The 23074-nt window shown below is 36.9% G+C and overlaps 2 protein-coding genes across 4 annotated transcripts; both read right to left on the reverse strand.

Annotated features, from left to right (window-relative positions):
* Positions 1–5344: 5344 nt before the first annotated feature.
* On the reverse strand, positions 5345–11690 carry LOC122990550. 3 transcript variants are annotated; one of them, XM_044363924.1, is made up of 6 exons: positions 11541–11690; positions 7140–7472; positions 6565–6921; positions 6237–6374; positions 6062–6120; positions 5345–5955 (listed from the first exon to the last, which is right to left on the reverse strand). In XM_044363924.1, the coding sequence occupies exons 1-6, from the start codon at positions 11560–11562 to the stop codon at positions 5833–5835; spliced, it is 1032 nt and encodes a 343-aa protein (XP_044219859.1). In that variant the 5' UTR covers positions 11563–11690; the 3' UTR covers positions 5345–5832. The 3 variants fall into 3 exon arrangements, with proteins under 3 accessions (XP_044219859.1, XP_044219858.1, XP_044219857.1); XM_044363923.1 differs by lacking the exon at positions 11541–11690 and adding an exon at positions 7611–7779 and having other exon boundaries at positions 6237–6368; XM_044363922.1 differs by lacking the exon at positions 11541–11690 and adding an exon at positions 7611–7779.
* A 4651-nt stretch (positions 11691–16341) lies between these two features.
* On the reverse strand, positions 16342–18341 carry LOC122990553. The gene is made up of 5 exons (XM_044363927.1): positions 17876–18341; positions 17242–17598; positions 16923–17054; positions 16728–16786; positions 16342–16621 (listed from the first exon to the last, which is right to left on the reverse strand). The coding sequence occupies exons 1-5, from the start codon at positions 17910–17912 to the stop codon at positions 16499–16501; spliced, it is 708 nt and encodes a 235-aa protein (XP_044219862.1). The 5' UTR covers positions 17913–18341; the 3' UTR covers positions 16342–16498.
* Positions 18342–23074: the final 4733 nt, after the last annotated feature.

Raw genomic sequence — 23074 nt, forward strand, 5'->3', positions numbered from 1 at the left:
AAAGTTAGGTGTTATAGTGGTTGGGTTTTCAATGTAAGGTGTTGTTTTCATTGGTAGTTGCTGTGAGAGAGGGAGTGCTCATTCACTGGTCCCACCCCAGTCGATTTCAACCATGATCTGAAAGTTAAGTTTGCCTGATTATTATTTGACCACCTTGCTAAAGTCTGTTCATGTGTGTATGGTTGTACCTTTAAAAACAATTTGTATTTATAGACATTATTTGTAATTAAAATGAGCATTTCAAACAATAATTTCAATTTGTTCAATAAAAATGAGACTGCTGAAACCTCTTGCAGCTTGTCTCTCCTGCTTTAACCTCACTACCTACAGTATATCCTGTTGAAGCTCACAGTCAGGTCTGTTCTGAGTAAACAGCCTCAGTTGTTGGTCAAAGGGCGGAGAAATGGCCCACCACAGCTTTTGTCTTTCAGTGTAGCTGTTGCATGTGGCTTTGCTTGCCTGTTCTCAAGACGGAATGTATTTACAAAGTGCTGTGAGACAAGAAATATGGAGGTGTTTATTCCTTTGAGTAGCTGTCTCCTTACATTTTTAAACTGCATATATTTCATAAACATTTTCTTTAACAAAGAAACATTAACTTAAGGTTACCTGTGAGTTCTCCACATCTCTTGACTTTCTGTGTAGGTTTTGGCAACATTTCCTCAGGCTTTCCCCTGCAACTGCCCCTCAGACCCGCAGGCTACCACTTACGCTGTAGTTAATGTTATTTGAAATATCTCATTTCAATTAAATTAGTGACATTCTCATCAGGCTATTCATCTACTTTTACGTAGATTAAAAAACAAAACAACATAAACTGCAAGTTCAGGATGACATTAGTTTAACTTAATGCAAACACTGAAAGCAAAACAGCTGTATTACACCAAAAGACAAAAAATACCTCTTACAGCTCCAACTCCAACATTGGGTACGTTTACATGCACACTAATATTCCACTATTATTCCAATATGACATTATTCTGAATTTGATACGGGTCATGTAAACAGCATATTCCAAATTAGGCCTTATTCTGAGTTTAGCATTTTCAAATGAAGACACGTGTGATATACCAGTATTATTCTGGTTTTAGGAGCATTCTTCGGACATGTATACCGTGCATTTGGAATATACACCTCAATTGGGGTTTTTACCGCAGTTTGCAACACACGGCCCCCTTGCCTCTTTACCTCTGCGCAGGCAAAATGACATATATTAGCTAGCTATGCTAGCGTATCCAAAAACATCATTGGGGTTTTGTCTTCACTGTTAGGACAGTTTTTTGCATTTTGTTGCATGCTGATCATCAGGCCAAGTTGTTGTGGGTCAGTAAATAGCTCTAATGTGTAAGCTAATTTCCCAAAAGCCCTGCACACCCATTGTACACCCACACAGGTGATTTCACTTATTCTGACTGATTCTCAGATCTGTGTGGGTGTCTACAGGCTGTTTGATTGACATCTACGTGACTTTATTTTTAGCTTTGTTGCATCTGTTACACTTTTATTATTGTGATTATTTCAAGTAATCCAGTGACCTCATGTACACTCCAGTATTGTTTTAACTTTGCAGCTTGAGCAGATACCTAATCAGCCAAAATAATTGAACACATCTGTGTGCTTGTGAATAGTTTTCAAGCTACAATATCATGTTTGCTGTTTCTAGCTTCATTGCAGGCACCCCTACATGTTTGCGCTGACAGTCTCACGCTATTCTATACTCTGTGGTGGTAATGTGGCTAGAGCATTGCTACAGTAAGGAGATCACTGCTAGCTAGCAAACATGGCTGTAAACAATGTAGGTTTCAAAGTATTAAATAAATGTTTTTTCAAATATTTTATGAGGAAAGAGTTACAGTATGTCTAAAGGAAGCACACAGTGTGCTCTGGTAAGAAACAATGAAAATATAACTCTTTGTTTAAAAGAAATGTACACGGGTCATCATCCTGTGCACTGTATGCTCTGCCACACAGACGGGCAAAGTGAGTTCAAAGGTCAAAGGTCAGGAAAATACCAAACAGTCAGAGTGCCACTTACGCCAGAGTCCTGCATGGGTCCAATTTCGCAAACCCACACCCGCAAAGCTCAGAACCATAACCGACCCGTTACCTGCAATTATCTCCATGTCAAGTCTGGACCCACTTGGACCCGTAAATATAAGACCCATGACGCAGGCCAACCCGTGATTAAACACATGGGCTACACAGTCACTCGCTTTAAAGTGCTTTATTTTTATTTGCTGCATAATAATAATCTGTGCCTCTGCAAGAAGGGCAGTACTGCACATTCACTGACATTCACACATGCCAGTGAGCACACAGATACGCAGTCACACATACTGCGGTGCTTTCTCTCTCTCTCTCTCACTCTCTCACACACACGCACACACACTTAACAATGATTGCATATAATAATGTTGTAATGACTGCTCACTTGTATGCCTTATAACAGCCTGCAGCATACTCTGAAGTTTCACTGTAATCCACTGAAATGCTCCACCTCACTTCACAATAAAAAAACCTGGCAGCTGATTAGACTTGATAATGTCAGCTGATTTTGATGTTCAAAATACAGCAAATCATTTTCATTTCTGACTCATCTCATCTTATTTTTATTTTCACCTGCTACCTGCCCGCATTTAGTTCATTTTTACCCGTACACATGAATTTATATAATTATATTTTATACTCGTTACACAACTTTTTTGCAGGTTACCTATCAGGTACCCATATTTACTAGACCTGGTGCAGGACTCTGGTTTATGCTGGTCTTTGCATCTCCTCAAAAATAGGGCCCAGTGTCTTAGTGTTAATAAAAACGTGATGCAAATATTAAATGAAATTTAATAATTATCCGATTGTGTAAGTTTGTTATTCAGAAATACTGAAAAAGGATTAATTCATCCATAATATATACTTCACGCATACATTGTTTTTTGTAGAAAGCTATGTGCTTTAATTAATTTAAAATTGCATTTTTTATTGTAAATCAAACTGTGTATATTATCATTTGTCAAGTCTTTTACCCAAAACTCAAGTAAAAGTAAAAAGAGTAAAATACTTAACAGTCATTCCAACAGTAATTCAACAGTTATTTAGATTGTTGACAAAAATTATTATCACTCACTTTCTAATAGCAAATGATTACTCCTGACAGTCCATTAATAAATAATGTTTAATGTCTCTTTGGAATTTTATCTGATTCCAGGATCAAAGTTTGATCCAGTTGTCCTTGTACTTGGAGCACTGTTGGCCTGCTGTGTGACTGTGATTGCTGTCCTTATTTTCTACGTTAATGGGAGGAGAGTTTGTGACCATTGCTTCACCATATTTTACTTTTTTGTTTCAGTTAAAGTCCCCTCCACTCAAAAACATGTTTTACTTTTTCTTACTTCATTTGGATGTTGGACCTTCACTGTGCAGAATGATGTATGTTTAGAGTTTGACACTCAAACACTGGTTTCACATTAATCTGCTGAAGTGGGAGAGTTTCTCTGTGATCACCTTGAATCTGAGTTGAAAGGACATGGCTGGCCATTTTACATATTTGTCTTATTGTCAACAAATGACATGTGCAGAGACCTAACCAACAATGAATTAATCCCATTTACAAGTATTGTCTGTGTATCTGAATCCTATTCCTCTGTGCCATAGACCTCCATAGTTATCCAAAAAATATTAAAAACATGTGAATGAGCCATACTGTTGCACTGGACGACATGTTTGGACATGGTAGTTTGTTCAGAAATGGCCCCAAAGACTAATAACAGTGTCTTCAGTGAGTGGTTAGATGTTGATTTTTCATTGTTAGTCACTATTACAATTAAAAAGTCTAAGATTAAATAAATCGTTGTGAACATTTTTTTATAGTGTTACAATATTGCAAACATTTAAGTAGTGAACCATTTTATGAGGTCACTATAGCGTATTTATATTTCTGTCAAATTATATAAATTTCCCAAACTAGCTCGTAACTTCCATTGTCTGATGAATGACCATCATGTAAATGATGATTGAATCCTTTTATATATGTGTAATGAATTTTTAAGTTCACATGTTACATGATGTTATGATCTAGTTTCCAATGATCAAAGCTCTTCACCAATGACTGTTCAGTGCTCAGGGGCCACAAGGGACTGAAGCTGGGCACATCACAAGTGTGTAACTTTAAAACCACGACGTTATCAATGTGCTCAAAGTCTTGTTTTGCTCATTTCTGTCTTTTAATGAGACACAAACACACTGATATGACATCAGTAAACATATTCCCACTGTGAACACACTCAAGGTTTTGCTTTTATTAACAGGAGCAACAGGAGCTTCTCATAATCTTGAAACATCAACTGCAGATCAATCAAACAACCTGGTAATTATGCTTTTGGTAAATATGTGGTGGTGTGTTGCCCTGCTTTCACTGGCTAGGTGTAGAGATCTTGATGTCAGAGTGGATATGTATATTTTGCCTACTCTTTCCCTTTTCCTTAAGTAAAGCAAAGTGAGTTTACTGTTAAGTAACATAACGTTTGTTCCTATATGATAAACATGGATAAAGTCAAGAGTTATAAATACAAAATAGATCACTGAGAAATATCATAAAAATATTTTGAAATAAGTGTGTTAAGCTCTCTAAGACAATGTAAATAATCAGATATGTCACTTTAGAAATATTATAGGAACATTATAAAGTGAAACAAATGATAAAGTAAATGAACAAGTGAACCAAATGATTTTAATAAGTCAGAACTTGTTGATATTGTTTCTACCTGTAGTCATGTTCAATAATATAACACATCTGCTGCTTTCATGAAAGAGGAATGAATAATCAATAACACATTTCACATTTAGGCTAATGACACTGATTAAATCGGTCACCTAAGAAAGTAACTTTATCGTTCAGTTAATGATGTTACAGTCCTAATCTCTAAATTATTTATTAACACACAAATATTATATTTTTGCAGGATGGGGATACAAAGGCAGTGAACTATGCAGTGCTGGATTTCTCCACAATGAAAGTGAAAAGTGGAAATAAAATGAGGAGAGAGAACACACAGTGTGTTTACTCTGATGTTAGATCAGATTACCACATCCAGCAACACCCCTCTCTATAGGCAGAGGCCTTTACACTGCTCCCCAACTCTCTGCAGAGGTCTGTAGCTTAGCTTGTTTTAGAGTTACAGTATATTATGTGCACAGACAGCGATAGGAGGAAGTTGAGCATCAGTCAGAATGTGTGTTTTCTGAGAAGTGTTGCACCCAGCAGATTTCCAGACAGTCTGCTCTCAAAAGTTGAGAAAGATTTAGTTCTTGAGAAAAACAAATAATCTCAACAGTTTTCAAATTTCATGATGCATATTTGTTTATTTAAAACTAAAGTAAAACATGTACACAAACATTAGTTTCATGGAATTCATAGATAAGCGTCATATGAGATGTTCAAGCCTTAAAAATGCAGATCAGATCAAAAAGGCAAATAGGCAACTCTCCTCATGGCTAATTCATTTCAAACCAACTCTTTCAAGATGAATCTTTTAAAATGCCAGTTTGGGTGTCATCACAAGCTTGAGACAGTAAACAAGATATAAAAGATATGGTATGCTAAAGACTATTCTAAATGTTTAACTATTAGATGTTATTTTTGCAGCATGATGATTAATTTTCTTTTTTGAAGTAATGAAACAAACAGAATGATACACAAAACATCTTTTATCCAAAATCAAAAAATCATTATTTTACAGTATGAATAAATCATTATGAGTTCAGAGGTGAAAGGCATGTGCTAAAAAAAACCCATTTTATATTAGAAACAATCTGGTGTGTGAATTAATCTGACCCCTAAGCCCTGACAGTATTGTAGACACAATTTTCTTCTGCTGCTTTTGCATTTCTTCTCCCTGCTTTGCCAGCTTTCTTCTTGGTAAAGGTTACTCCAGAATAAACCAATGAGTTCTCATATCTCTGAGGAAATAAATCCCAAAATATTGTGAGATGGTAAATCAATGTAAGGATGTGCAAACAGATAAAACATGCTTTTCAAGTTACATATTATCTTTAAATTCCTTACCTGCTGACTTTGTTGACCACCACTGGCTGTTTCAGCATTTGTTTGCAGAGCAACAGCAGCTGTATTATAAAATAATAATAACATGACTTATACACAGCACTGATGTCAATCTAAAGATGTTATAGCTGTTTTTAAATAATGTTTGATAGATTAATGTTTGAGTAATTTCTCTTACCGTTACAACAATCACAAGATTTTCTCTTGATGTGATATATGAGGAAGGCTATTACAACCAGATTTATAGCCAAAGCAGCACATAGCAGGTAGATAATTGTGTTGGCCTTCTGTAAATTCCACCTGCTGACAACTGAAGCTTTATGAACATAAATAAATAAAAGAAACAATTTAAGGTTAAGAAATAGCAATCAATAATTTATGGTATTTGATAAGATGATATGAAGAAGAACAAATGTTTTTTGATAGTTGGTCTAAACGGATTGTACTTGACTCCTAATAAAACACATAGATAGGGTAATTTCACCATTATATAAAAATTAATTTACCTTCAATGTCCAGTTTTGTTCCATTTCCAAATAATATCTCCCTATATGTGGCTACAGCACAGTAGTAAGTCCCAGCATCAGACGAGCTGACGTTCTTAGAGAAGCTGTAGACACATTTCTGTGGAGAGCGAGTCTCAGAACTCTTTTCACATTCATCACCACTGTTTCCATGAGCGTAAATAAAACTGGGATGAGATTCATCTGATCCAGCTCTGAACCAGTACACTCTGTGTTCTTCTGGACACTTTTTATTCTCAGAGTCAGAGAGCACTGAACACTGGAGAGTCACAGAGTCTCCTGGATGGACTGGATCAGATGGAAAGTCTTGAGTGATGGCAGTGATATCAGGTTCTGGTCCTGGGGAAGTGAAAATACAAATTATGAACATGTTTTACTCACTTTAATGAAAACAGTTACACACATTCATTCATATATGAAGAACACTTTCATATAATCTATGGAAACATAAAGATGTAAATATGTAAACTGCTGTTATAAATGGTGTTGAATGTAAGCAGATAAACTGATGATTACGTTAAGGAACGTGAAATCTTTGCTTGTTGAGTTTTATTTACCTTTAATCCTCAGAAATGTTCCGTTCAAAAATGTCATCTTAAGTTGGTCTACTTTTATACAGTAATAAAGTCCAGCATCGCTTAGTTCAGATTTATTAATACGCAGGACAAATGTCCCAGACTTTTGTTTTGCTGTAATACGAGTAGTCTTATCAACACCATCATAATCAATATTAAATGTTCCTCCCAAGAATTCAGGCAAGCTTCCAGCAACAAGCCTGATCCAGAACAAGGTGGTTGCTTCGTACTCAGATGTCTGGCGGGTACATGTCAGATTCACATTATCTCCAACACCAACAGTCTTTGTCACAAAAATCTGATTGTCTGTGCATCCTGAAAAAAGATGAAAATAAACACAGAGCAATAATAAACAACAGATATGGCTTCATATATGCTTTCTGCTAAATTGCTGCAAGAAGATGACAATATAACTGAAATATATCTGGAGTAAAGCTGACTTTATATACTTACGCCCAACTCTGAGCATGAGCAGGATATAAAATCCAAACAGCATTTTCTTGTTAATTCACTTAAGACAGCAGCTAATTTAAACAGTATCAGAAGATGATCCGCCTTAATGTAATCATATGAAATGGGAGGGAACAATTTCAGAACAATCTGATTGGCTGCTCGCTATGTTGGTGTTTCAGTGAACTACCACAGTGGAAATAATATCAAACATCTTTCCAACCTAAACACATGAAACAACACCAACAGTGAGCTTTTGTTTCATGTTTCATGGTGTGTTTCTATTACTGACACTGAGAGTAAACATGAGAGATGATTTCATTCAATCTTGACGTGAACTGCAATAATCTCAAACACTCTTCTTCATAACATTTTATCTAGATTTCTACAATATTTGGATGGACTTTTCAGTTTATACTTATGGTCAAGGTGCTTCAGAAACACACATAAATCATCATAAATTAGATTTAATTTTATCTTGCTGGGGTCATCTACCAAGAAAGAAGGATTTGTCAGAAGAAGTGACATTTTTAGAGCATTGTTGTCATTACTACCATATTTATTGGCCAGAGACCTGGTTTTGAGAATCCCTAAAATACATAGCAGGTGCTTCTTTGTGATTTATGTGGTAATATATTGTCCATTTCCAGAATGATTTAGCTCATTGTTTGGTCTATACTAACCCTATCAAACTCAAAATCAAACCAAAAGATGTTCAGATATCTTTTTAAACAAAACCTTGATGTTGAGTAATTCTGCAAACCCAAGATTATGTTTAATGTTGGAGATTTCAATTGTTCTTTTTTTTTTCTTATTTACAACAACTTAAAGTCCCCTTCACTCAAAAATGTGTTTTGCCTCTTTATCCTTGAGTTGGATGTTCGGCCTTAAATGTGCAGAGTTTGACACTAGAAGGCTGTTTTCACATTCATCTATTCTTCATATATCTCCATGTCTGGAGAGGATCTTTAAGTAAAACTACTTGTTTAAGGTTAGGGAAAGATGATCATAACGGCAAATAAACCACAGTATGGTGACAGACTACTATGACAGATGTCTGGCAGATGACAGACACCATTCTTCATGAACGGCACACTACTTCCTGCACTGGAACTGAACATTAGCACTGGATGTTAATTTCAGTACCTACTGCAGAAAAATCTACATCATACTTAGTATTTATTTCACCGTGCAAGCTATGCATTTTAGATTGGTAGGATTCAAATAAAAAATGCTAATGTTGCCTTTTAATTGGCAGTAAACATAAAATAGTGATGTCTTTTGGTGAGCCAATAGTTTTGTGCTGCAGCATGGCACCAACATTTCCGGGGTTGGGGTTAGATTGGATTGGATTCCCTGGGTCTCACCTGATTACTTAACCCAGCTATTATGAAAATAAAACACTGATCACTCCAACCCCATCTCTGGCCTGTCTGTGTTTGCACATGGATTCACCTGCTTAGCTGCCATGTGACAAAATGTTCATTTCAAAGGAGGTACTGATGCCCGTAACCTTGAAATATAAATAAATATAAAATCACACAAAATATATCTGTAGGAGGCCTATGGTTCCCGGTCTAATGTAAAATTCCTCAAAAATGTCTGTAGCACACAGTTAAATAGGATTTATGGATCTGTTTGATTTGTGTTCAATTTAAAATATGCAACCAGCCATTTGCCACACTGATACACAAAGATAGAGGGGACATCTTGAATATTGTGGGAGGCAGCCAATCCAGATGTTCCACATCATCAATGATGACCCGCCCACTGTGCCTGTCAGTCACATCAGCAGGAAGAGCTGACGATTCTAGTCAGGGGGCTGGTGAAAGGAGAGCAGAGCACAACTCTGTCACAGTGCTATCACAGAAACTAATTCAGCTGCAGGCAGAATTTCTGGCTCAAAAAGGGGAGAAAATCACTAATTGAGATTTGAACCCAAGACCTTGTTATGAGGCAGCATGTTAGTCAGTGAGAGACTATCCCAGAAGGGTGTTTTTTGTAATAAAAGGAAGCTTTTCACATGCAGTAAAACAGTAAAAATGCTACCTTCCTACCCCATGAACAGTAGTGGATATATTCACAATAACAAGAAAAAACCACCTGACACTATAATTTAGTCTACTGCAACACCACAGGCTCTAGCATAAAAAAGGACAAAAGTGGAGGTTTCTGACACACTTCTTCCTTCACCTACTTGTATGTATGTTTAGAGAATAAAAGATAGATAGATTCATAATGTAAAGGGTCAAAACTGCAGCAATACTTGTCTGAAGATGCATTTCTGTTTGTGGTTGAGTCTGACAAAAAAATTGTTCTTACTACTGGCAAATGTTGAACGACACATCAAAATTATCATACTGTACATATAAACCAGCGGTTCCCTGACATAATGCTGTGTCCAGGAAGGTGGATACAGGAACAGTGGCAACTGTAAAAAATGTAATTTGAAAAAAGCCCTGCAGTAAATAGTTTGTGTAGCATGTACTTTGTGTCTTGCTTTGTCCTTTCTGTTATTTCTTTCTTTTTCTGCTGGCAACCGACACACAAACATGTACACACAAACACACATTCACAGTCAACACTGGCCAACAAATGACGTGTGGAAAGTTAGGCATTGCTGTGGTTGGGCTTTCAATGTAAGGTGTTATTTTCATTGGTAGTTGCTGTGAGAGAGGGAGCGCTACTCATTCACTGGTCCCACCCTGGTCGGTTTGAACCATGATCTGAAAGTTTAGTTTGCCCGATTATTATTTGAGCACCTTGCTAAAGTCTGTTCATGTGTCTATGGTTTCACCTTTAAAAACACAATTTATAGACATTATTTGTACTTAAAATGAGCATTTCAAACAATAATTTCAAAATTTGCCTGCTGAAACCTCTTGCAGCTTGTCTGTCCTGTTTTAACCTCACCACCTACAGTATATCCTGTTGAAGCTCACAGTCAGGTCTGTTCTGAGTAAACAGCCTCAGTGCTTGGTCAAAGGGCGGAGAAATGGCCCACCACAGCTTTTGTCTGTCAGTGTAACTGTTGCATGTGGCTTTGCTCAATTGTTCTCAAGATAGACATGCAGAGTGCCTTTACAAAGTGCTGTGAGACAAGAAAGATTGAGGTGTTTATTAATTTGAGTAACTGTCTCCTTACGTTTTTATACTGCATATTTTTAGTAAAGGTCTCTGGTAATAAAAGATCTTCATGGAGAAATGCCAAGCTGGTCAGAATAGAAAAAAGGGAGTGTTGAAAAGCTGAACGCAGGTGGTGGAAAGCAAAGCTTCAGGTCCATTATGACATCTAGAAAGAGAGACTTCACATTTATAATTTGGAACTAAGAAATGCAAGGCGGTCCTTCTTCTCTGACATCATTGCAAAAAACGACAATAATGCACGTGCCGTGTTTGCTGCGGTAGACAGGCTAACAAACCCTCCTATGCTGTCCTCACTATATGTGCTGTGATACAACTTGGCAGTTAGACAAACTCCTTCCTGACATCACGAGTCTGGAGACAGTTGTCCATTGTCCACAGGTTTAATGACGTAAGAAAGAGTAAAACTAAAACACACAAAAGGCATAATGAATACAAATGAAACACTTTTTTTTATGCTTACACATACACACAATGTAAATATACTGACTCTTAAATGAAATAAATTGCTTTGTTTTTTAACCGCTACCTTTTATGTATTTATGGCTTATTTATCAATTATGTTTCTGTAAACCACTATATTTTAATGTATTTTAACATATCATCAACTATTTATTCATATTTATTGTATTTATTCTCTCATATGAACTTTAACAACAGTTCTAGCTGAGTAGACACAGTAACTATAATGACTCGATGGACTTTCTTCATAAAACTTCCCAAACTAAACATTGTCACAAAAACAATCATCTGCGATCATCAATAACAATAAAACAAATCAATACATACCAACGATGCCATCAAAAGGCATAAGATGCAGGCAGATTCGAGAGGATTGGTAAACTAACAAAAACAACGGCTCTGAGCCATGCTCTTCTTTCACTTCCTGTTTATAAGTCACCTGACATGTTACAGGTAATTTCCTGTGTCAAAATAAAGCATACAAAATGCTGATTTAACAATTGTAACACCTCCTTCTATCCACCAAGGATTGCAATGAATTTGCCTCCTTCTTCACTGACAAATTTCAGAAAATTAGACAGTCAGTGCCTCCATATCAGGTGCAGGATATGTGTTGTCCCTGTGTCCACTTAAAATCAATTTGAGTAGTATGACACAATTCCATTCGATCAACCACAAAAACCTGGAGGACATTATACAACATCTGAAATCCTCATCCTGCTGCCTTGATATTCTGCCTACAGGCTTTTTTGGCCTCGGATCTTCTACAGATTGTCAACACATCTCTTCTCTCAGGTGTCTTTCACAGGCCCTGAAAACTGCCATCATCTAGCCACTGTTAAAAAAGAACAATCACACTTAGACACTTCACTAATGAGCAACTACAGGCCCATATCAAACCTCCCGTTTTTAAGTAAAATCATTGAAAAAGCTGTTTTTCAACAGCTAAACAACTTCTTGGCTCTCAACAACCATTTTGGTGTCTTCCAGTCAGGATTTCAACAATACTACAGCACTGAGACGGCTCTTGTTAAGGTCTTCAATTACATACACTTCAGAGTGTGAGAATATGGCAGAATTTCAGTATTAGTATTACTGGATCTCAGTGCTGCTTTTGACACGGTTGACCACAACATAGTACTAGACAGCCTGGAAAACTGTGGTGGGACTTTTACACATCTGAGTGGACAAAAATGACATGCGGAGTTCCCCAAGGCTCCATTCTGGGGCCTCTTCTGTTCAACATCTACAGGCTCCCGCTGGCTCAGATTATGCAAAACAACAAAAGATGTTACCACAGTTATGGAGATGACACACAGATTTACATAACCATATCACCAGGGGACTATGGTCAAATATAAGCATTACTGTGTTTAGTTCTCCCAGAAAACTGCAGGTCTGCTGCAACTCTCAGTGGTTTTGGTCACATTTCCTCTGGCTTTTCCCTGCAACTGCCCCTCAAACCCGCAGGCTAACACTTACACTGTAGTAAATGTTATTTAAAAATGTCTCATTTCTTCCTCTGAAATTAAATTAGTGACGTGCTCATTAGTCCATTCATCAACTTTTGCATAGATTACACAAACAAAACAACACAACTGCATGTTCAGGATGAGATTAGCCTAACTTAATGTAAACACTGAAAGCAAAACAGCTGCTATACACTGAAAGAAAATACCTCTTACAGCTCCAACTCCAACATTGGGTACGTTTCCATGCACACTAATATTCCACTATTATTCCGATATGACATCATTCTGAATTTGATACGGGTCATGTAAACAGCATATTCCGTTTGGATATTCCAAATTAGGCCTTATCCTGAATGTAGCATTTTCTAATTAAGATGTATGATATACCAGTATTATTCTGGATTTAGGAGCATTCTTTGGACAATTATACAGTGCATTTGGAATATGCATCTCAATTGAGGTTTTTACCGCAGTTTGCAACACATGGCCCTCTTCCCTGTTTACCTTTGCATAGGCAAAATGACATGTTCTGGAGCAGGAAGGCAAACAGAGGAGAGGAATGAGAGGGAGATGTTCAGGACGGAACATTCAGTGTTCAGTGCACCTTCTTCACAACAGGCATGGAGGGGTTTGGTTATTATCCTGACTGACAGTGACTTAGCAATGAAGTAATCATCATGGGACAACTGAGGTACTGGATGTGCCTGTAACTATAAATGTATAATATCAGTCACTTATAAATATCAGACAGCAGCTCACTAATGTTTTTCACCTCGCTGGTTTACTTCACTGCATGCAAGATCTTGTGATTCTTGTTCCTACTGAAGCAGAGGGAAACCTTGAAAACCCTGCATACGTAAACGGGAACATTAGTGGAATATTCATTTTCATTACCCATGTAAACAGCTTAGTAGGAAGGCAAAAACCGGAATATTTTGTGCATGTAAACATAGTCAGTGTCTATGTTGTTTCTCATTAGCTATCAAGCTATATGCTAGCGTACCCACAAACGTCATTGGGGTTTTGGCTCTACTCTGAGGACAGGATGATATTATTGTGTGCAGCCATCAGGCCCAGTTGTTGTGGGTCAGTAAATAGCTCCAATGCATGAGCTAATTTCCCATTAAAAGCCCTGCACACCAATAGTACACCCACACAGGTTAATTCACTTATTCTGGCTGATTCTCAGATCTGTGTGGGTGTCTAAAGGCTGTTTGATTGACATCTACGTGACTCTGTTATTAGCTTTGTTGCATCTGTTACACTTTTATCAGTGTAAATATTTCAAATAATCCAGTGACTTCATGTACATTGTATTGTTTTAACTTCCCCAGGTTCAACCTGAGCAGATGCCTAATTAGCCAAAATAACTGAAAACACCTGTGTTTGTGTGTGTGTGAATAATTTTCAAGTTACAGTATCATGTTTGCTATTTCTAGCTCCATTACAGGCACCCCTACACATTCGTGCCGACCGTTTCACATTATTCTACACTCTGTGGTGGTAATGTGGCTAGAAACACAGTATTGCTACAGGAAGAAGATCACTGCTAGCTGGCAAACATGACTGTAAACAATACAGGTTTCAAAGTATGAATTAAATATTTTTTCAAATGTTTTATGAGGAAAGAGTTACAGTATGTCTTAAGGAAGCACAAAATGTGTTCTGGTAAGAAATAATGAAATTTAACTCTTTCTTTAAAAGAAATATACACAGGTCATCTTTGTGCCTGTGCTATGTATGTGTGTTGGTAGGTGGCACTATACAAAATAAAGGTAAAAACATAACTTCATAACTAACTCAATCTTTAAATACACTCACACCAAGCCAATCACTGTGATTTCCACTTTGTAAACCTTGATCACCTTGTGACCAAACCTTCCATCTGGGTGAGAGGACACCAGTTGTGAAAGACAAGTGCTGTACCACAATGATCCGACATCTAGCTGCTTTGATTCTTCTTACTGCAGTGTGTAAGTACAATTCTCATCAGATGTGGAAAACCATTTAGTCTGAGCAATGATAATAATAAATATGAAACAAGGTCTTGTAAAAATGTATTCTTTTCACTGTTTTCATGCTGTTGTCTAGTAAGTCTTTCTTGTTTTTCTTCAGCTCTGATTCAAACTGCAGAGGTTCATCACCTGATCTCTTTGACTTTGGTTGAACCTGGTGACAATTTTACTATTCATTGTCTATTCTCTGAGAAGGACAACTTCTTTCACTGTTATAAGTTGGACATATGGTCCAAACAGTCACTACTAGAATTGTCAGCACAATAACAATGAACAATTTAAAGAGTTGCATTTCACAGTCACAAAAGAGCACTATAATAATGATTGAAAAGGTGATGACAGTGTTTATATGAATGCATCAGACCGACACTTTTTCAGCCATAATTCTAATCAAATTCCAACCATAACAGAACAACTCGCTTTGTGCTCCTTCATTTAAATGAACCTCACACCTGTTTGCGACTCTCCTCCAACCTGTGCACTATTGTGCTATGCCACACAGACGGGCAAAGTGAGTTCAAAGGTCAAAGGTCAAAGGTCAGGAAAATATCAAACATTCGAAGTGCTGCTTACACCAGAGTCCTGCACAGGTCCAATTTTGCAAACCCACACCTGCAAAGCTCAGAACCATAACCAATCCGTTACCTGCAATTATCTCCACGTCAAGTCTGGACCCGCCCAGACCCGTAAATATAAGCCCGACCTGTGATTAAGCACATGGGCTACACAGTCACTCGCTTTAAAGTACTTTATTTTTATTTGCTGCATAATAATAATCTGTGCCTCTGCAAGAAGGGCAGTACTGCACATTCACTGATATCCACACATGCCAGTGAGCACACAGATACGCAGTCACAGATACTGCGGTGCTTTCTCTCTCTCTCTCTCTCTCTCACACACACACACGCACACACACTTAACAATGATTGCATATAATAATTATAATGACTGCTCACTTGTATGCCTTATAACAGCCTGCAGCATACTCTGAAGTTTCACTGTAATCCACTGAAATGCTCCACCTCATTTCACAATAAAAAAAAACCTGGCAGCTGATTAGACTTGATAATATCAACTGATTTTGATGTTTAAAATATAGCAAATCATTTTCATTTCAGACTTATCTTCCCGCCTGCATTTAGTTAATTTTTACCTGTTCACATGAATTTATATAATTATATTTTGTACTCAATACACAACTTTTTTGCAGGTTACCTATTACCAGATCGGTTACCCACAGGTACCCGACCTGGTGCAGGACTCTGGCTTATGCTGGTCTTTGCATCACCACAAAAATAGGGCCCAGTGTCTTAGTATTAATAATAACATGATGCAAATATTAAATGAAATTTAATAATTATCCAATTGTGTAAGTTTGTTATTCAGAAATACTGAAAAAGGATTAATTCATCCATAATATATACTTCATACATACATTGTTTTTTGTAGAAAGCTATATGCTTTATTAATTTCAAATTGCATTTTTTTTATTGTAAATCAAACTGTGTGTATTATCATTTGTCAAGTCTTTTACCCAAAACTCAAGTAAAAGAAGAGGAGACTTTTGACTAAATACTATAAATACTCTTGTAAACATGCACATAGAAAGTAAAAGTAAAATAAACAGAATGACACACAAAACTTTCATCCAAAATAAAAAAAATCATTATGTGACAGAGTTCAGAGGTGAAAGGCATGTGCTAGAGCAACTTAAACACTATTTTCACAGATAATGTGACAGAGAAAAACTTTATATTAGAATCAATCAACAAATCTTTTGTGTGAATTAATCTAACTTCTAAACCCTGGCAGTAGTGTAGACACAATTTTCTTCTGCTGCTTTTGCATTCCTTCTCCCTGCTTTGCCAGCTTTCTTCTTGGTAAAGGTTACTCCAGAATAAACCAATGAGTCCTGATATCTCTGAGGAAATAAATCATAAAATATTGTGAGATGGCAAGTCAATGTAAGGACGTGCAAACAGATAAAACATGCTTTCAAAGTTACATATTATCTTTAAATTCCTTACCTGCTGACTTCGCTGACCACCACTGGCTGTTTCAGCATTTGTTTGCAGAGCAACAGCAGCTGTATTATAAAATAATAATAATATGACTTATACACAGCACTGATGTGGATCTAAGGGTGTTATAGCTGTTACTAAAAACTGTTAGATTGATGGATAGATAGATAGATAGATTCATGTCTGAGTAATTTCTCTTACCATTACAACAATCACAAGATTTTCTCTTCATGCCATATATGAGGAAGGCTGTTACAACCAGACTTGTAGCCAAAGCAGCACAAAGCACGTAGATAATTGTGTTGGCCTTCTCTAAATCACAGCTGCCGACGACTGAAGTTTTATGAAAAAAAAAGAAATAAAATAAATAATTTAAGGTTACGAAATGGCAATAACTAATTTATGGTATTTCATAAGATGATAAGAAGAACAGATGTTTTTTGATCTAAATGGATTGTGATTGATTCCTAATAAAACACATAGATAGAATAATCTCACCATTATATAGAAATTAATTTACCTTCAATGTCCAGTTTAGTTCCATTTCCAAATAATATCTCCCCACATGTGGCCACAGCACAGTAGTAAGTCCCAGCATCAGAGGAGCTGACGTTCTTAGAGAAGCTGTAGACACATTTATGTGGAGAGCGAGTCTCAGGACTCTTTTCACATTCATCACTGCTGTTGCCATGAGCGTAAATAAAACTGAGATGAGATTCATCTGATCCAGCTCTGAACCAGTACACTCTGTGTTCTTCTGGACACTTTTTATTCTCAGAGTCAGAGAACACTGAACACTGGAGAGTCACAGAGTCTCCTGGATGGACTGGATCAGATGGAAAGTCTTGAGTGATGGCAGTGATATCAGGTTCTGGTCCTGGGAAATGAAAACACAAATAATAAATATGTTTTACTCATTTTGATTAGGATGCATTATAGAGTGGGGGTGTTGAAGTTACAATTATTTATGTTTAAACAAAAGACAAAAATCTGCATCATGCTTAAAACAAAGATTTAAATCTGACTTACATGTTGATTATGTAAACGTGCCGATTTAAATGTAAAATTGCTGTTATAAATGACATTTTATATCCACATAACTCTGCAAGTCTCAAGACATGTCACATTTTTGTTGCTGTTTTTGCTGTATTTACCTTTGATTCTTAGAAATGTTCCACTCAAAAATGTCATGTTGCTTTTTTTCACTTTTATACAGTAGTAGACTGCAGTATCGCTTAACTGTGTTTTGTTAATATGCAGAACAAATGTTCCAGGCTCTTGTTTTGTTGTAATGTGATGAGTCACCTCATTAACAACATCATAATCAAAGGCAAATGTTCCACCTAAAATTTCAGGAAAGGTTCCTGAAACAAGCCTGATCCAAAATAAGTTTGTTGATCGCCAAGATTTCTGGCGGGTACATGTCAGAGTCACATTTTGTCCAACACCAACAGTCTTTGTCGCAAAGATGTGATCGTCGGTGCATCCTGAAAAAACATTCAAACAGAGCAGAGATTAACAGCAGAGATACATTCATATATGTCATATGTACTAATGCAAGAAAATGACAATTTATTTGAAATACATCTGGAGTAAATCTGACGTCTACATATACTTACGCCCAATTTTGAGCATGAGAAGTATAGAAAATACAATCAGCATTTTCTTGTTTTATCAGTTGAGACAGTAGTCAGTTTGGACAGTATCATAAGATAATTCACTTTAATATGATCACATTAAGTGGGAGGGAACAATTTCAGAGCAATCTGATTGGCTGTTCGTTATGTTGGCGTTTCACTGCACTACCCCCGTGGAAATATGTTACCCAAAACTTTCCAACTTAAACACATGAAACAACACCAGCAGCTTTCTCATGTTTGGTTTTCATGGTGGGTTCCTTACAGTGGAACACTTACTGTACACAACAAATATATTGTTGTCTTTACTGTATATTGTGCCTAAACAATATTTCTCTTGTGAAGAAAATGTCATTGTTTTCCTCAGCAGATTGTTCCATATTACTAAACCAACAGCCTTTAAACTCAATTTTTATGTTCATTGTCAACAGTTTAAAATTATTTCTACAATATTTGTGCATGGCAACAGTATGGGTAAGGTAAAACACAATATTGGTACCATAACGAGATAGAAGCTCCATCATATCACATGAACTGTACACTACTGATGGAAATTAGTTACTGCAGAATGGTCTGATATAAACATACTTCTTAAGGAGACTGGTCTTTATTTTTGCTTCTTTAATTTATGGATGATATGTTTCTGAGGATCTGACCAATATTTAAATTTAGCTTTTAACATTTCAGCTGTGCTGCTTTTCATTGTTGGCCTGTTAAATATAGTGATGGAGTAATAAGTTAAATTTTCAGCCATCAAATCAAGCATCTAAGTCAGCCTGATTAAAATGCTGAAGTCATAAGATTCATTTATGGTTCTGCAGCAGCTATGCATGTAGGCTCTGTGGCTACACTGTAGCTAAAGTCCACCTCCTCAAAAATGTGACTGTACAATACATGTATCAACCACAGAAGTTACTGAGATACCACTTTGGGACCACAAGAACTGTGATTGGTCAGCATTGGCTTGTGTTTTCTTCTACAAATTTCTGATTGTTGATAGTGAAAACAACATTAAGCAAGCTGAAGAAATGGTCTTCAGTTCTTTTACACACATAGCAAACAGTCTTTCTCATTGCAAACCATCTGCTCATCACCTTCGCTGCACTTTATCATAGTGAATAAACACTGTGACTGCACAGTAGTCTGTCCTTGGCAAAATAAAGTTAAACTGGCAAAGTATAAGTTACCTGGATGCAACTCCAGTTATCTAGGCAGCCAACTGTCACTCTGTATCACAAAGTAAATAAAAGTCAGCTTTGCTGGATGGAAAATGTTTAAGTATCATACCAGAGGCTTAAATCATTGTATTTTGAAGAAAATTACCATTATTGTCATAACCAAGAGAACTAATAGGTGTAAATGTGTAATTTTCAGAAAACACATATTTATTGAGACCAACTACTTCTTGACACCGACGACAAATCTAGCCACATTGTTTAAAAAAAAAAAAAAAATTGCTGACATAGTTATATGATGCATGGAAGGGGGTAGTCTGATTGGCTGGAAAGACATCACATGCAAAGAGATTATAAACACAGACGTAGGATCCATATTTTACTGTCCTTATCATGCCAAGAAATAAAATTAAAATGAGATAGCCTAGACTGATTACAACTACTAATACTAAGTGTCACAAAATGACCACATTATTGGAATTATTGGACTTTTGGTATTATTGATCGTACATCGTTCAGAGGTCAAAATTAGTGTACAAATACGATCATTAATGTACATCTGGCAACGCTGATTTAGTATATAAACACAGTTACTGTGGGGAATATAATCAAAGCAGGACGTCACATAGAATAAGTCTGTCTAGTGTTACGGTGGTGCTACTAATAGGTGAAGTTATATTTAATATCCTTAAAAGAGTACTCCATCAAGTTAGCATTGCATCAATGCGGCAGAACCAGATATAATTGTTTTGATTCCATGCATTCTTCTTCCTTGTCAAATCCTGCAGCATACATTATTCATAATGCAACTCGAGCACTGACTGTTTGGTTGGAGATTCAGGTGTGTGTTGTGCTCGAAGAGGGTAAAAGTAACCTTGAGCCACTAGCCTCAAGCAGAGATGAGGAGCAGGCTACAGAGGACTCATGAACTCACTTCTTTCTAACTCCACACCTCCAGATTATTTTCATTTTCACTTGTAGTCTTCAGCCCCAACCTTAAAATGGCCTCATGTGACATCAAGCAGGCGACTAATCATACTTTGCTTTATACAACTTTTTTCACATATGCAGTAGTACGCCCCAAAGACCTGTAAACAGACGATGTGGAATCAAGGAGTTCCCCTTTAATCTGCCTCCGTCTGGTTTTTGTGGCCTTCTATGTTTAGTATCTGTGAATTGAGATTTTGTAACACTGGACGGTGCTTCAAACCATCTGCACTCTATTAACATCACTGCCACCTTTTGGTGAAAACCAGAACAGGAGATAAAGTTTACTAGAAACCTTTTTTGTTCACAAGTTCAGTGTGTATGTTTTATTATCCTACAACCATGTCTGTACTACTTACAGTCAATAACAGGGGTTTTAATTAACCTAATAAATATGTGGACACTGAATCAAAAAGGAAACCAGAGGAGCCATTTTAAATAACCCAGGAGTGGATAAATTCAGGTAGTGATGAGGCCACTCACTTTACCTGTCAGGCATTATCAAAACACGTCAGCTGAAAGAGTACAGCAGCGTGGGGGAGAGCTGTCATCTGCTATATTAATACTATGTGCAATTTAGAGTTTCAGATTCACTTGTCATACAGTAAATGCTTTTTTCACTGAGGAGAATGTCCAAACTCCACAAATAAAGAACCTAAGACCTTTTTTTGATGCAACATGTTAATCACTGAGAGACCATGGCAACAGCTTTCAACCACAAAGCTTTTTACTGGCAGTAACCGAAAGACGCAAAGTGATTAGAGTAATAAAATCACATGTGTGTAGATTGTGAGTTCCTGTTGTGGAAAAAATAACAGGAACACTTGACAGCAACACAAAAATCAAATAATTACAATGAAGTTGAATCATTTCACCAACACAATCTTGTGTCATTCTTTATGCATAATAACATACACAGTTAAAGAAATAGGTGATGAACACATGAAATGTAACAATGTAATACAAATAAAAAGTCTTTTCCCGTAGTATCACCTGAGACACACAACAGAGTCTCACTTGCTCTCTCCCTCTTACACACACACACACACACACATGCATGCAAAAACACACACACGCACACACACAAACTTGTTTTTATGGCTTTAGGGGGACTTTTACTGACAAACACAAACTATTTTTTCTATCTTTATGGAGACTTTTACTGAAATATATATATATACAAACACACACACACACACACACACATACATACATGAATGGGTTTTTATGTTTTTATGGGGTCTTTTACCGACAAACACACACACACACACACTCACACATTTCAAACAAATGATGCATGGAAAGTTGAGCATGGTTGTGGTTGGGCTTTCAACATAAGGTGTGAGTTCAAACGGTCTTTTCTTCCTTTCTTTCTCACCAGGGCTCATATACAGGCATGCATTTTCAGTCAGTGAGTGGTTTCTTTTTTCTTGGTGGACATTCGTGTCAAGAGCAGGGGCTTAAACTGTCGTCCTCCTACCCTTTCTTAGACTTTTTTCTCATCACTCAAAAGGAACTTTTGCAAGCTGAATTCCTTTTTATCTGTTTGTGTAGCTCCACCATACAAAACATGCAGTGTATTTCATATTACATTTGTAAATGTTCTGCTACAAAATCATGATCTCACTGTCTTTGTTATTTCAATCATTATTATTAATACATGTCACAGAGAGCCTCGAGTGTTAAGTATGTCCTCTTAAAATGACTTACAGTAGATCTCCTCAGGCTCTGCATATTTACAGACCAACAGTGCAAAGTACAGTTAAAGGACACGAAGCATGTGATGTACTGCAGATAGAAACAGTAAACATTATCACAGTGTGTTGTGGACCTGGCTGACACATCAGTTTTTCTGTCCTTTATAAGCAGTGCAATGCATAGTGTATGTACAGTGGCATATGTATTTGAGAGTGTATATTTTTTTGCTGAAGGAATTTGCTCAAGTAAAAAAGGCCCCAGTAACCATTTAAATATCTGTTCTTGTGCGCACGCAGTTGTACTTTGGACCAGGTGCTGCTTGATTAAAATATTCAATTGTCATCTCAAAGCAAAAAATCATGGGTTTGAATCTTTGCTGGTTGCCATATCTCATAACAGACTCTAAATGGTCTGTGATAGTTATTAGTGTGAATGTGTTCTTATGTCTTGGTTCAGTTACAGACTGGTGTACTGTAGCCTATCTAAAAAATGTGCCTGTTTTTTTCCCTCTGTAAATCCTTATAATAGAACTTTCAGACCCAGTTTGTAATATAAATAATTCTGTAGACAGGCTGGTAAAACTAAAACAACCACATAAGCTTGTTCAACTAAAATGCACCTGCTGAGGCTCTTGTACCTCTCCCCTGCAACTCTAACCTTGCTACATATCCTGTTGATACCCATAGTCGGGTCTATTCTGAGTAAACAACCTTTGTGGTTGGTCAAAGGCAGAGAGACGGCCTACCACACATTTCATCTGTCAGTGTAGCTGCTGCATGCGGCTTTGGTTGTCTTTTTTCCAGACACTCATGCAACAAGCTTTCACACAGTGCCGTGACACTAGACCAGAGGTGCT

The sequence above is a fragment of the Thunnus albacares genome, chromosome 10, assembly GCF_914725855.1.
Source record: "Thunnus albacares chromosome 10, fThuAlb1.1, whole genome shotgun sequence".
Classification (NCBI taxonomy): domain Eukaryota; kingdom Metazoa; phylum Chordata; class Actinopteri; order Scombriformes; family Scombridae; genus Thunnus; species Thunnus albacares.

Bases quoted from the DNA above. Each gene is read 5' to 3' on its own strand.
- LOC122990550 (XM_044363922.1), bottom strand. From the start codon at position 7,653: ATGCTGTTTGGATTTTATATCCTGCTCATGCTCAGAGTTGGGC. The intron at 7,473-7,610 runs GTAAGTATATAA...ATCTTTTTTCAG, and splicing joins GCTCATGCTCAGAGTTGGGC to GATGCACAGACAATCAGATT. The intron at 6,922-7,139 runs GTAAATAAAACT...TCACTTCCCCAG, and splicing joins AACATTTCTGAGGATTAAAG to GACCAGAACCTGATATCACT.
- LOC122990553 (XM_044363927.1), bottom strand. From the start codon at position 17,912: ATGACATTTTTGAGTGGAACATTTCTAAGAATCAAAG. The intron at 17,055-17,241 runs GTAAATTAATTT...ATAAAACTTCAG, and splicing joins AACTAAACTGGACATTGAAG to TCGTCGGCAGCTGTGATTTA. The intron at 16,622-16,727 runs GTAAGGAATTTA...TTATTTCCTCAG, and splicing joins GTGGTCAGCGAAGTCAGCAG to AGATATCAGGACTCATTGGT.